The sequence below is a fragment of the Tachyglossus aculeatus genome, chromosome 1, assembly GCF_015852505.1.
Source record: "Tachyglossus aculeatus isolate mTacAcu1 chromosome 1, mTacAcu1.pri, whole genome shotgun sequence".
Classification (NCBI taxonomy): Eukaryota; Metazoa; Chordata; class Mammalia; order Monotremata; family Tachyglossidae; genus Tachyglossus; species Tachyglossus aculeatus.
This window is the reverse complement of record NC_052066.1, coordinates 82,766,973-82,780,518: the sequence shown is the minus strand read 5'-3', so window position 1 is coordinate 82,780,518 and position 13,546 is coordinate 82,766,973. Positions and strand designations below refer to the sequence as shown.

The 13,546-nt window shown below is 41.1% G+C and overlaps 1 protein-coding gene across 7 annotated transcripts in view; it reads left to right on the top strand.

Annotated features, from left to right (window-relative positions):
* The window catches only part of CAB39 (calcium binding protein 39), a 93,273-nt gene that overhangs the window by 56,966 nt on the left and 22,761 nt on the right, over positions 1–13,546 (top strand). For 6 of the 7 annotated variants that reach the window (XM_038765068.1, XM_038764989.1, XM_038764915.1 and 3 more), the window contains 3 exons: positions 1,711–1,868; positions 11,041–11,205; positions 12,568–12,686. In XM_038765068.1, coding sequence (XP_038620996.1) covers positions 1,755–1,868; positions 11,041–11,205; positions 12,568–12,686 — 398 coding nt within the window. In that variant the 5' untranslated portion in view covers positions 1,711–1,754. Of the gene's footprint in view, positions 1–1,710; positions 1,869–11,040; positions 11,206–12,567; positions 12,687–13,546 lie in introns of those variants that run through there. The other variant, XM_038765222.1, reaches the window with a different exon arrangement.

Below are 13,546 nucleotides of genomic sequence, written 5' to 3'. Positions count from 1 at the left end.
GTCTTTCTGACTGCTATTCCTCACTCTTTCGCAGCCTCCCACCTCCTGACTGGAGGTCCCTCAAGGCTCAGTTCTGGGTCTCCGCCTATTCTCCACCTACACCCACTCCGTTGGAGAACTCATTCTCTCCCATGGGTTTTACTACCACCTCTACATCGATGATCTCCAAATTTGCTTCTCCAGCCAGGACCTCTTCCCTCCTTCTCTGTAGTCTCACTTTTCCTCTTGCTTTCAGGACATCTGTACTTGGATGTCCCACTGACACCTCAAACAGTATGTCTAAAACAGAGCTCCTCATCTTCTCATGCAACCCCTAACCTCCCTTTGTCTTTCCCGTCACCGTAGATAGCACCACCATCCTCTCTGTTTCACAAGCCTGTAACTGTGGCGTTATCCTCAACCCATCTGTCTCATTCAACCCACATACTCAGTCACCAAATCATGTCAATTCTACCTTCATGACAATGCTAAAATGTATCCAAATTGCTTCCTCGCGGATCCAAGCATTTATTATATCTGTCTTCGACTTCTACATCAGCCTCCTGGGTCTCCTCCTATTTTCCACCTACACCCACTCCCTTGGAGAACTCATTCACTCCCATGGGTTTTACTACCACCTCTACATCGATGATCTCCAAATTTACTTCTTCAGCCAGGACCCCTTCCCTCCTTCTCTGTAGTCTCGCGTTTCCTCTTGCTTTCAGGACATCTGTACTTGGGTGTCCCGCTAACACCTCAAACAATATGTCTAAAACAGAGCTCCTCATCTTCTCATGCAACCCATAACCTCCCTTTGTCTGTCCCATCACCGTAAATAGCACCACTATCCTCTCTGTTTCACAAGCCTGTAACCTTGGCGTTATCCTCAACTCATCTGTCTCATTCAACCCACGTACTCAGTGTCACCAAATCGTGTCAATTCTACCTTCATGACAATGCTAAAATGTATCCAAATGGCTTCCTCGTGGATCCAAGCATTTATTATATCTGTCTTCGACTTCTACATCAGCCTCCTCATTGACCTCCCTGCCTTTTTTCTTCCCATTCCATTCCATGGTTCACTGTGCTTCCCAGACCATTTTTCTTCTAAATATATGTTCAGTCCATGTCTCCCCACTCCTCTCAGAACCTCCAGTGGGTTTCCATCCAATCTCTGCATCAAATGGAAATGCCTTAAAATGCTCAGTTCTCTCCCACTTCCTTAACCTCACTGATTTCCTACTACAACTCAGTTGTCACACTTCACTCATCTAACACCAACCTATACTAGCCATACTTCAGTCTTGTCTATCTTACGACCAACCCCTGGCCAGAAACTCCCTCCCCCTTCATATCCAGCAGTTTTTCCCACCTCCAAGGCCTTATTAAAATCACGTCTCCTCCAAGAAGCCTTTCCTGACTGAATGTTCATTTTCCCTACTCCCTCTCGCTTCTGCATCACCTATGCACTTGGATCTGTGCACTTTAAGCACTTGATAGTCACCTGATCCTCAGCCCCACAGTGCTTATGTACATATCCGTTGTTTATCATAATGTCTGTCTCCCCTTGACTCTTAAGATACTTGTGGACAGGAAACGTATCTACGAACTCTGTTGCGTTGTATTATAAGTGCTTAGGACAGTACTCTGCACACAGTAAATTCCACTGACTGCTAAAGACTCATTTTCCCTCACCTGAGGTTTGACCTCTGTTTTGTATTCCATCTCCAGGTGAAGCAGAAAGAGAAGATAGAAGGTTCACCGAGTTTGCAGCCATGCCATTCCCCTTTGGAAAATCTCATAAGTCTCCTGCAGACATAGTGAAGAATCTGAAGGAAAGTATGGCAGTTCTGGAAAAGCAAGATATATCTGACAAGAAGGCAGAAAAGGTATGTACGTAACTGGACATTTTGATTTCTTGGATTTTGTTAACATTCTATTAACATTTAACAGTGGAGAACCTTAGATTTTCTTTGTCCCAAATCTGGGGAAAAAAAACCCACCTTTTTTCTTATCACCCTTCAAATAGGGGCTTTTTGTCCATTACAGTTGGTTTCATTCTGTGCTGGAAGTAATTCATCTAACATTTTTGCAATTGATGTTTTCATAAGCAGTCCTCAGAAAAGGAAATCCGTTTCAACAGATCTTTTAAACATCATCATTTAGGCCTCTCAGACTTTATTGTTTTAAAAATTTGTCCAGGATTGTTTTGAAAATTTACCTGTATTTTCATTTGGAGAGGAAATCCAGCTCCTTGTAAATGATTTGCAGTTGTTTAGCTTGGCTTCTTCCAAATCTGGTAGTCTTGTAATTTTCCTGTAATTATAACAGCTTTCAGCATTATTGCAGGTCCTTTATGTATAGTCTAAGGAACTATCTATTGAAAGTACATCTGGAGATTGGAGCAATATAACTGTAGACAGGGGCCTGTAACAAAAATTATTTTATAAAATTTCTGTTTGGAGTACCGACTGCTGTCTGAGTCCATTCCATACCGTGCCAGTCATTTTGAAATTACATTACTGTAAGAGATAAAAGAAGACACTCTTCTTGTGAATTATATAATGCCACCTCATTGTTCATATAAGCACCTCAGTCGCTGTTGGAGATGGAATATGGGTCAGGTGGATCATTGGCCCCTTACCCTGGGATGGCATTATGTTCCTGTCCTGCTCCACATCCACACCCATCTTCAGAGCTCTTCAAAAGTCACATGTTTTCTTGAAGAACTTCCCTTCCTCTCATCTCCCCATCCCATTTCTCTCCCCCTACCCCCACAACACACACTCTTTCCACTTAGGCACTTTTGTGATTTCCTAAGCACTTGGGTGCTCCCTCCCTCCAAGTAGCTCTCATATGCATATCTTAAAAGTCAGTTGCTTTGCCCTGCCTGTAATTTATTGCAGTGTCTTTCTCCCCCCATTAGATTGAAACTTCTTGATCAATCATTTAATCATATTTATTGAGTGCTTCCTGGGTGCAGAGCACTGTACTTGACACTTGGGAGAGTACAGTATAATAGAGCTCACAGTCCTGGTGGAGGAGACAGAAATTAGTGTAAATAAATAAGTTACAGATATGTCCATAAGTGCAGTGGGGCACTTACATAGGTATACATGTGTCCCTGTATTTCTTTTGTACTCATCCAAGTGCTTAGTGCAAAGCTTTTCATAGAATAAGGGCACAATAGAAGCTATTGATTTACTGATCATCATCTTGGGTTAATACCTTCCATTTGTATCCTATTTTTTGTGGGGGGGGATGGGAGGAGTATCATTTAACTTTTCAATTTTGTTTTTTCCATTCATTCCTCTATTTATTTTACTTGTACATATTTACTACTCTATTTTATTAATGCTGTGCATATAGCTATAATTGTATTTACTCTGACTGTTTTGACACCTGTCTACATGTTTTGTCTTGTTGTCTGTCTCCCCCTTCTAGACTGTGAGCCCGTTGTTGTGTAGGGACCGTCTCTATATGTTGCCGACTTGTACTTCCCAAGTGCTTAGTACAGTGCTCTGCACACAGTAAGCACTCAATAAATATGATTAAATGAATGAATGAATTCCTATCTTTCCTTCCTCTTTCTTTTCACTGTGAATTTCCAGTTAAAGAAGCAAACAACCAAGGACAGTCTTGATTGAGTCCTCTTTGATTTCCGTGAATTTTGATAAGATGTGAACATATACTGGTGGAACAGAATGGTATTAAAAAAATGAACGGCAAGGCAAGTGGCTAGTTCTTAAACTCAAAGAAGTCACTGAAGTTCACAAGTGGTATAATCATTATGAACCTAGTAGGAAAGCTGCTTGTATAGCTACAAAATGGACCTAAAAGCAGAAGCAGCAGGTGTTCATGTTCATGATCCTTGAGTAAAGGAAAACTCACATTGTAATACCTGCCTCTTGATGTACATACCAGTTTCTTCTGCCATCACATCCTATCCAGGTAGTCATGTGTTGCCAGAAGAGAGTTTCTTAATTACCCGCAAAGCATTCTCCAAAACCAGTAATGGTGGGAGGATTGATTGTTGTGGTAAAAGTTTGTGGAGAACTTGCCAAACTACTTACGTGTGGTATTTAAGTGCTTACTATGTGCCAGGCACTGTACTAATCGCTGGGTTAGACACTATACCTCTTGCGCATCTACGCGTTGCCCACATCTTTTTTCTGGCTTGGAACTCCCTCCCGCTTCTTGTCCAATAGACCACCCCTCTCACTCCCCCTTCAAACCCTCCTAAAAGCGTATCTCCTCCCAGAGGCCTTTCCTGATTAAGCCATCTTTCCTCCTATTCCCTCTCTTTTGCATTGCCTATGCACTTGGATCTTTACCCTTTAATCACTTGATTTTCATCCCACCTTCAGCCCCGAGAAACTTGTGTACATATCCATAAGCAGCATGGCCTAGTGGAAAGAACACGGGCCTGGGATCTGGCTCTGCTACTTGTGTACTGGTGTGACCTTACTCCTGTGCCTCAGTTTCTTCATCTATAAAATGTAGATTAAATCTTACTCCCCCCTACTTCTGAGCCCCATGTGGGGCAGGGATTGCATCCAACCTGATTATCTTGTATCTACCCCAGAGCTTAATATAGTGCTAAGTACATAGTAAGCACTTAACAAATACCATAATAATTATTATTACTTACTTATTAAATTTAATGTCTCCTCCAGTAGATTGTGAGCTCCTTGTGAGCAGGAAACATGTCTACCAACTCTGGGTTGTACTCTCCCAATCTCTTAGAACAGTGCTCTGCATACAGGAAGTCCTCAGTAAATACCAGTAATTGATTGAGAATTGCCACTTTTTTATAGAAATATTTGTATGTCTGAAGGCAAACCTTCCTTTTTTTAAAAAAAAAAATCTGAATTCTCATTTGGATCCTAATTTTATTAGAATGAAAACCATCTCTAACTTTTTGAATTAATTCTTGAGGTAGCATAATTAAATTCTCATAATTTTTTCTCTGATTTTTGCTTTGGGAACAGTTTTATGGTGTTTTTTTTTCACAGCTTCAGATTTTGGCTGCTGCATCATTGATCTATCATCTTTGACTCACCTTGGGCTTCCTTAAAATTTAGGAAACCCAAAGTCAAATTATTGTTTTCCATATACCAAAAACCTGGAATTTGGAAACTTAGCAAACTAGATGCCCTTGGTTGCTTTCTTTAACGTTCCAGATATTTGGGGTATTTAATAAAACGGCTAAGGAAAACAAGCATTCATTATCAGTTGTGTAGCAGGTGAATTTGAGATGTTAATAAGTAGGGTGGTGGAATTTTTTATTTTAACTTACAGTTATGTTGCTGTGGTGTCAGAATATTTGTATGTATGTTTGGGAGGAACTGTAATAGAGACTTTGTTTTTATCACATAAACTAAAAAATTCCCACAAAGAAACAGGAATTCTAAAATTTAAAGTCTGGTTCCAAGAGTACTGTGTGCATATGTTAGGGCATACTTTGAAAAGATAGTCATTTCTTGTTCCTAAATAAAATTCCAGAAAAAAAAGACCTTCCTGCTATATTCTTAAAGAAAGCATTATGGTTTAGGGAATTTTTTCGTCTTCAGTGGATGTTGGCCAAATTTTGTTTTGGGGGTTTTCAGTATTTCTGGAACCAGAAATCATAATCTCACATTCGGTTGCTGCCCTTTTCTTTCCTTTTTGCAAAATACAAAAAAAAGTATCTTGTTATATGCATGATGTGTGTAATTGCAAGTTAAAAACCACTAACATATGGTTGTAACGTCTTGCATCCACATTTTAGCATGGTATAATACTCTTTAAATGAACATTAAACATAAAACATTTTCAAAAGGCTCCTGCATGGGGCTCTTTTTATGTGGCAGTCAAATAGGTAAATAAAATACATCACCCTCTATATAAAATTAACTTCAAAATATGGTGAATAATTTTCTTTTCTATGACCCATCTTGTGGAGTTCCTTTATCAGAATTGAAGGTTTTGGTTGTTGTTATTTTTCCACTTTCCAAGCTCCAAGATTTTGTTTAAACTCTGGATTCAAATGTAAACTTTGGCAAAGTGTGACTTTCTTGGAAGAAAAGAAATCTTAAAATAAAGGTCAAATTATAGCTGTAGGAAAAATATTTCCATTTTCTTTTGGCCATTATGAGGAAATAATTCTTTTTTAAACTTTTCTCTCAGATGCGAAAGGTTTTTTTTACTTCATCAAAAAAAAGAAAAGTACCGCCTAGTATTAGATTAAGGATGACAGTCATCTTTTTTTTAAAATGGTATTTAAGTGCTTACTATGTGTCAAGCAATGTTCTAAGCACCGGGATAGATAGAAATAATTCAGGCCAGATGCGAAGTCCTCTACTCAAGCTGGGATGATATAGCGATTTGGCCGCATGCCCTTTAAGAGTCACAGTTAAATCTGAAATAATTTCGGTGTTTTAAGTGCGGCATCGTACCATTCTTTTGTTGAGTGCTAGGGGTAAGAATAAATTGTGCGGTGAATCTCTTCGCTCTCCAAATCCACAACAAAGGAGGCATAGGCATCTCAACACCCAAATGGTCTCTGCATGCACCAAATTAGAGGGTTTATGCTGTTGTCGTCTCCGACCCGTAGCAATGCCATGGACACATCTCTCTCAGAACACCCCACTTCATCATCATCAATCGTATTTATTGAGCGCTTACTATGTGCAGAGCACTGTACTAAGCGCTTGGGAAGTACAAATTGGCAACATATAGAGACAGTCCCTACCCAACAGTGGGCTCACAGTCTAAAGCCCTTAGAATCTAGAAATTGCACTTCCATCTGCAATCGTTCTGGTGGTGTACCCATAGAGTTTTCTTGGTAAAAATATGGAAGTGGTTTACCATTGCTTCTTTCCATGCAGTAAACTTGTTAGCTCTACTGAATTTTTATGCCGAAAGGCAAGTACAGTATAAGGCAATATAACTTGAGGAAGTGGCCTCGAAACTTACAACCGAGCTATTATTACAATTGATTTATAAGCTCCTGAATATGATGTTGACTATTTCCCCCATTGCTATAAAATGTAATGTTTCTAACTTTATCTCTGGCTCATATCTCTCCCGGACTTACAGATAAAGTTGTTTTTAACTTTCTGTACTGATCGTTACATTCTTATATCTAGAATCTTCACAGCCAGTGTGCTGTATCTACATCCCTGTGTTTTGAATTATGCATGGTTGCTATCAAAGAGATCTTGTATGATCGCTTCACCTATTTCTATGGCAGCTCTTTTGAGAGCTCATTCAGCCACCATTTTCATACCTGAAAAAGTGCTTCGTGTTATTTTCCCATTCTAGACTGTTCCTTCATTCATTCATTCAATCGTATTTATTGAGCGCTTACTGTGTGCAGAGCACTGTACTAAGCGCTTGGGAAGTACAAGTTGGCAACATATAGAGACGGTCCCTACCCAACAGTGGGCTCAAGGGAACGTGTCTACCAACTCTGTTATATTGTATTCTCCTAAGTGCTAAATACAGTGCTCTGCACATGGTAAGCTTTCAATCAGTCTGATTGATAGTGTAGCTTTTTGTTCTTCGGTAAACTTATTAAAGAACACAAACATATGGGAACCTCCTAACTTAGTTTTAAAATGCTGTCACTTCATATTTTAAAATGCTGTCACTGTTCATATAGATGCCTATGTTTAACTCCACTGTATTTTAATCACTTATTCTGCGAGACTGAAAATGGAATAATCAAATCCTAAATTAAAAAGGGACCTCTAACAGTCCCCTGCTTGCTCTTTGTCTGTTGCATCTGGTGGGATTGCATTTGCTCACAGTGCTAAAAAGTGACCAGGAGAGTAGCCTGCTGATGCAGTAATTATTCTGGTGGCATGAGGGAAGAGAAGAGCCCTTAGAATCTAGAAATTGATCAATGACTCATAGCTCTAAGTTTGTTTAGACTAATTTTAGGTAGCAGCAGTCATATTGGGTTTTCTTGATCCATACACTTCCAAATCAGTCAGCCAAAGCACTTCCTCCTGTCTTGAGAGTAAATCTAGCCTTTTAATACATGGCGAGGACTATTCCACTTCTTTTACTGTTTTGAATTTTGTGTGTTTGGTCACATTTATCATTAACTTGAAGAGTTTCTGTGCTTGCTTTACCTTATTTCTAATGAATCTATTTTCCAACCCATCTCCCTCTTTTCATATGATCATTTCGGGGTATGATCTCTCCTCTCCTTCTTTGTCTGTGAGTCCCACAGGAGACAGCACCTGTGTCCAATCATATTTTCTGGTATCTATCTCAACGTTTAGCACTGTGCTTGGCACACACTAGACTGTAAGCTCGTTGTGGGGAGGGAATGTGAATCCCAAATCTACCTCTCCGCCCCGACTGTTCTCCTTCTCTGCAGTCCTACCTTCAGGACATATCTATGTGGTTGTGCCACCGTAACTTCAAATGTAACATGTACAAGACAGAACTCCTCGTTGCCACCCAAACCCTGTCCTCCTCATGTCTTTCTCATCACTGTAGACAACCCCACTATCCTCCTGGTCTCACAAGCCTGTAATTTGGGGATTATCCTCGACTCATCATCATCATCATCATCATCATCATCATCAATTGTATTTATTGAGCGCTTACTATGTGCAGAGCACTGTACTAAGCGCTTGGGAAGTACAAGCTGGCAACATATAGAGACAGTCCCTACCCAACAGTGGGCTCACAGTCTAAAAGGGGGAGACAGAACAAAACCAAACATACTAACAAAATAAAATAAATAGAATAGATATGTACAAATAAAATAAATAAATAAATAAATAGAGTAATAAATATGTACAAACATATATACATATATACAGGTGCTGTGGGGAAGAAAAGGAGGTAAGTTGTGGGGGATGGAGAGGGGGACAAGGGGGAGAGGAAGGAAGGGGCTCAGTCCGGGAAGGCCTCCTGGAGGAGGTGAGCTCTCAGCAGGGCCTTGAAGGGAGGAAGAGAGCTAGCTTGGCGGATGGGCAGAGGGAGGGCATTCCAGGCCCGGGGGATGATGTGGGCCGGGGGTCGATGGCGGGACAGGCGAGAGCTGACTCATCTCTCATTCAACCTGCATATTCAGTCTGTCACCTGTCTGTTGGTTCCATCTGCCCAGCATCACTAAAATCTGCCTGTTCCTCTCCATCCAAACTGCTACTATGCTGATCCAAGCAATTAATCCCGCTTTGACTACTGCACCAACCTCCTTGCTGACCTATCTTTTCCCCACTCCAGTCCGTACTTCACCCTACTGCCCAGATTATTATTTTTTTTAATTCAGTCCACCTCTCCCCAGTGGTTACCAGTCTGCCTCCACATCAAACAGTACCCCCTTACCTTCAACTTTAAATCCCTCAGTCAGCTCTCATCCTTATCTTACCTCACTGATTTCCTACTACAAACCAGTGCGCACCCCTGACTCCTCTAACACCCCCCCCCCCCGCCCCCTTCTTCTTGCCCACATCCTCCCTCTGGCCTGGAGCTCCCTCCCCCTTCCTGTATGACAGACCATCACTCTCCCCACCTTCAAAGCCTTCTTAAAATCACATCCTCTCCAAGAGACCTTTCCCAATTAAGCCTTCATTTCCCCTACCACCCACCCCTTCTGGATCATCATTAAGTGCTTAGTACATTGCTTTAAACAAAGTAAGCAGTCAATAAATATGATGGGATGAATCACCTGGGCACTTGCATCTGTAGCCTTTAAGCACTTGATATTTACCCCACCCTCAGCTCCACAGCACAAGGCTGCAATTTCTTTTAATGTCTATCTCCCCTCTCTAGACTAAGCCTTGTGGTTAGGAAACATGTTTACCACTCTCTCATATGCTTAGTACAGTGCTCTGCACCCAGTAAGCACTCAATAAATGCCTCTAAATGCCTCATCTCACTACTTTCTTACTATAACCCAGCTCACACACTTCCTTCCTTTAATGCTAACGTTTTCACTGTACCTCAACCTCATCTATCAGAAACTCCTCACCCTCGGCTTCAAGGCTGTCCATCACCTCGCCCCCTCCTACCTCACCTCCCTTCTCTCCTTCTCCAGCCCAGCCCGCACCCTCCGCTCCTCTGCTGCTAATCTCCTCACCGTGCCCCGTTCTCACCTGTCCTGCGGTTGACCCCCGGCCTACGTCCTCCCCCTGGCCTGGAATGCCCTCCCTCTGCACATCCGCCAAGCTAGCTCTCTTCTTCCCTTCAAGGCCCTACTGAGAGCTCACCTCCTCCAGGAGGCCTTCCAGACTGAGCCCCCTCCTTCCTCTCCCCCTCCTCCCCCTCTCCATCCCCCCGCCTTACCTCCTTCCCTTCCCCACAGCACCTGTATATATGTATATATGTTTGTATGTATTTATTACTCTATTTATTTATTTTACTTGTACATATTTATTCTATTTTATTTTGTTAATATGTTTTGTTTTGTTCTCTGTCTCCCCCTTCTAGACTGTGAGCCCACTATTGGGTAGGGACCGTCTCTGTATGTTGGCAACTTGTACTTCCCAAGAGCTTAGTACAGTGCTCTGCACACAGTAAGTGCTCAATAAATACGATTGAATGAATGAATGAATCTATCTTGCTGCTGACCTCTGGCCCTCATCCTACCTCTGCCCTGCAAACGCCCTTCTTCCTCATATCAGACAGATAAGTGCTCTCCCACACTTCAAAACCTTATTGAAGGCACATCTCCTCCAAGAAGCCCTCCCTGACTAAACCTGCCTCTCCTCTTCTCCCACTCCCTTCTGTGCCGTTCTTACTTTCTCTTTCATTCATCCTCCCTCCCATCCCCACAACACATATGTATATATCTGTATATTTATTTATTTCATTGTCTCCTCCTGTAGACTGTGAGCTCATTGTGGGCAGGAATGTGTCTCTTGTTATATTGTACTCTCCAAGCGCTTAGTACAGTGCTTTGCGCATAGTAAGCACTCAGTAAATACGAATGAATGAATGAACTATTCACCCACATGGAAGTAAGAACTCTTACTCTTAAGCACTCAAATTCTCTTGCTTGATGGATTTTAGTTGTCTTAGCTTTGAAATTAATTGCCGACTCTCTCTCTTCTTCAGGCCACAGAGGAGGTTTCCAAAAATCTCGTTGCCATGAAAGAAATCCTTTATGGCACAAACGAGAAAGAGCCTCAGACAGAAGCTGTGGCACAGCTTGCTCAAGAACTCTACAACAGTGGCCTTCTCAGCACCCTTGTAGCTGATTTGCAGCTCATTGATTTTGAGGTAATAAAATCGTTTATCACTGTGATTGTCAAATCCAGGATTGCAGATTAGGGCAGGGAGGCTTTGGTTTGGGCCGCTCTGAACCCCTGCGCTATAGTGATACTCCTCACCTTCACTAATTGATCCATATTATTTTGGTAACTGGTAGCACCAACTTTACTGAATCCTGAATAACCTGTTAGGACTGAAATCCCTAGGGAACTTCATTTGTCGATGCAAAAATCAACCCAAATTAATTCTGCACCCTCTAACCATTAGAAAAAAAGTTGAGTTAATTGAAGGCTCAGCACAGCCGATGGAGCTCTTGAGTGAGTTTCTGATGGTTTCTAACCCCCCTTCAAAGTATTTAAAAACAGGAAAAAAATGGGCAGCTTCATATGTTGCTGCCGAGTGTGAGTGTTTTGGATGTCTCTTCTTGTCACTATGTCAGGCATTTGGAAAAAATTACGATGAAATCCTAATGTAACTTTGTTTTAATGAAGTAATTCAGCACAACAATATTTGTAAGATGCCGGTTGAATGCCACTGACTACATAGCTTTCAGATTCCAGGAGAGTGACCCGTGAAACTCAGTATAACCTAAGCTTCCCCTGCATTAAGGAGCACTGGGAGGGGATCTAAAGCCCGTTATAATTAATGTCCATGTAGCAGCAGCAGAAACCAGTTGCAAACGCAAATTTGAACCACAAGAAGCCCAAAACTCTGCTCTTCTAGCCATAGTACCCTACTACTCTTTGGATTTTATTTCCATATTTATCCCTGACCTTGTCTCTTATGGTTTGTGGGTTCTTGTTGTTTTGTCTTTCCTCATGTGTTGACAGTCAATCCCCTTTCCCCCTGTATACTTAGCTTGTGAGCTCTTTGAGGGCCAGGGACCATATCTAATTCCTTTCCAAATCATAGTAGAGCACTTTGCACACAAATGCTATTACTACTGCTGCTGCTACTGGTACAGGATTCAGAAATAAGAAGGCCAGTTACACCGCTTCCCTTGCAGTCATTCATTCAATTGTATTTATCGAGCGTTTACTGTGTGCAGAGCACTGTGCTAAGTGCTTGGAAAGTACAATACAGCGATAAAGAGAGACAGTCCGGGCCCACAACCGGTTTAGAGTCCTGTTTCACATGCCCAGAGACCACCTGAAAAGCAGGTCCATGAGAGCTGGATTGGGGAATTTGGAGGTGCTGAAGTGAATTTTTGAAAAAAGAAATGAAGATGGTTTTGAATTTCTTTAAATTCAGTACTCAGAATTTCATGTAAATTGTAGTCACCAATGCGAAATAGCCCTTGTATTTTAATACCCAGTAAACCTCTTATATTTAGTTGGGAAGAAACGTGTTTAAAGATTTTATTTCCATCAGGGCAAAAAAGATGTGGCTCAAATTTTCAACAACATCCTCAGAAGACAAATTGGTACAAGGACTCCCACCGTTGAATACATCTGCACTCAACAGAATATATTGTTCATGTTATTAAAAGGGTACGTACCTTGCAAAACTGTATTTTCTAAAAACTGAGCCGTTGGAAAAAAATGAAAAGGATGACATCAGTTCCTTTTTCCACAGGTCTTCATCATAATTTCCTAAAAGCAGGATTAGAGCATAAATATCAGTAAATACAAAAGTAAAACCTCAGTGGTGATGAGTCTATGAAATTATGAAAATACTTGTAACAAGTGTTTGTTCTATCCAGAGCTAACTCTTTGGTCATATAATACGGTTATGCTTGTATTTTCTCTTCTCAATGTAAGCTATTCCTCTTAGCTCTACTCCGTAGTTGTGACACACTGATTTTGTGAAGAGAAAATAACTTAGATTTAATTCACAAAATCTTCATTGCTAAAACACCGTGAGGGCTTGGTCTGACTTCTTGAATTTTAATGAAGTGTCTGATTCAAGCTTTTCATTTGAATTTATTCACAATAGTATTTGCCCACAATAAGGCAATAAAAGCTGTATAATTGAGTGAAGATTGATAACAGGAAACTTTCCTCTGTCAATACAGGTTTCTCTTGCCAACCATGATTTTACAACCACATTTATAAATGTGTTTGGCCATCAGGGTATTTAGATTTGATCAAACATTGTTTTTTAAATCTGTCATTTGAAGCTCACTTGAGTTTATGCTCCCATTGTACAGCGAACTGGTAGAGCATGTGGTAAAGGTGGATTTAAAGCAGTTACCATTCATTTCCTTGGTAATGCTAATGAAGTTTTGGTACGGTGTAAAAGAAACACAGTGCTATCCCAGAATTGGAAGTAGTAAATTGGAATGCAGTCAGCTTGAAAGAGGTTTGGAGTGCTTTTTGTTTGACTTAACCTGTGATCAAGTCATCAAGTC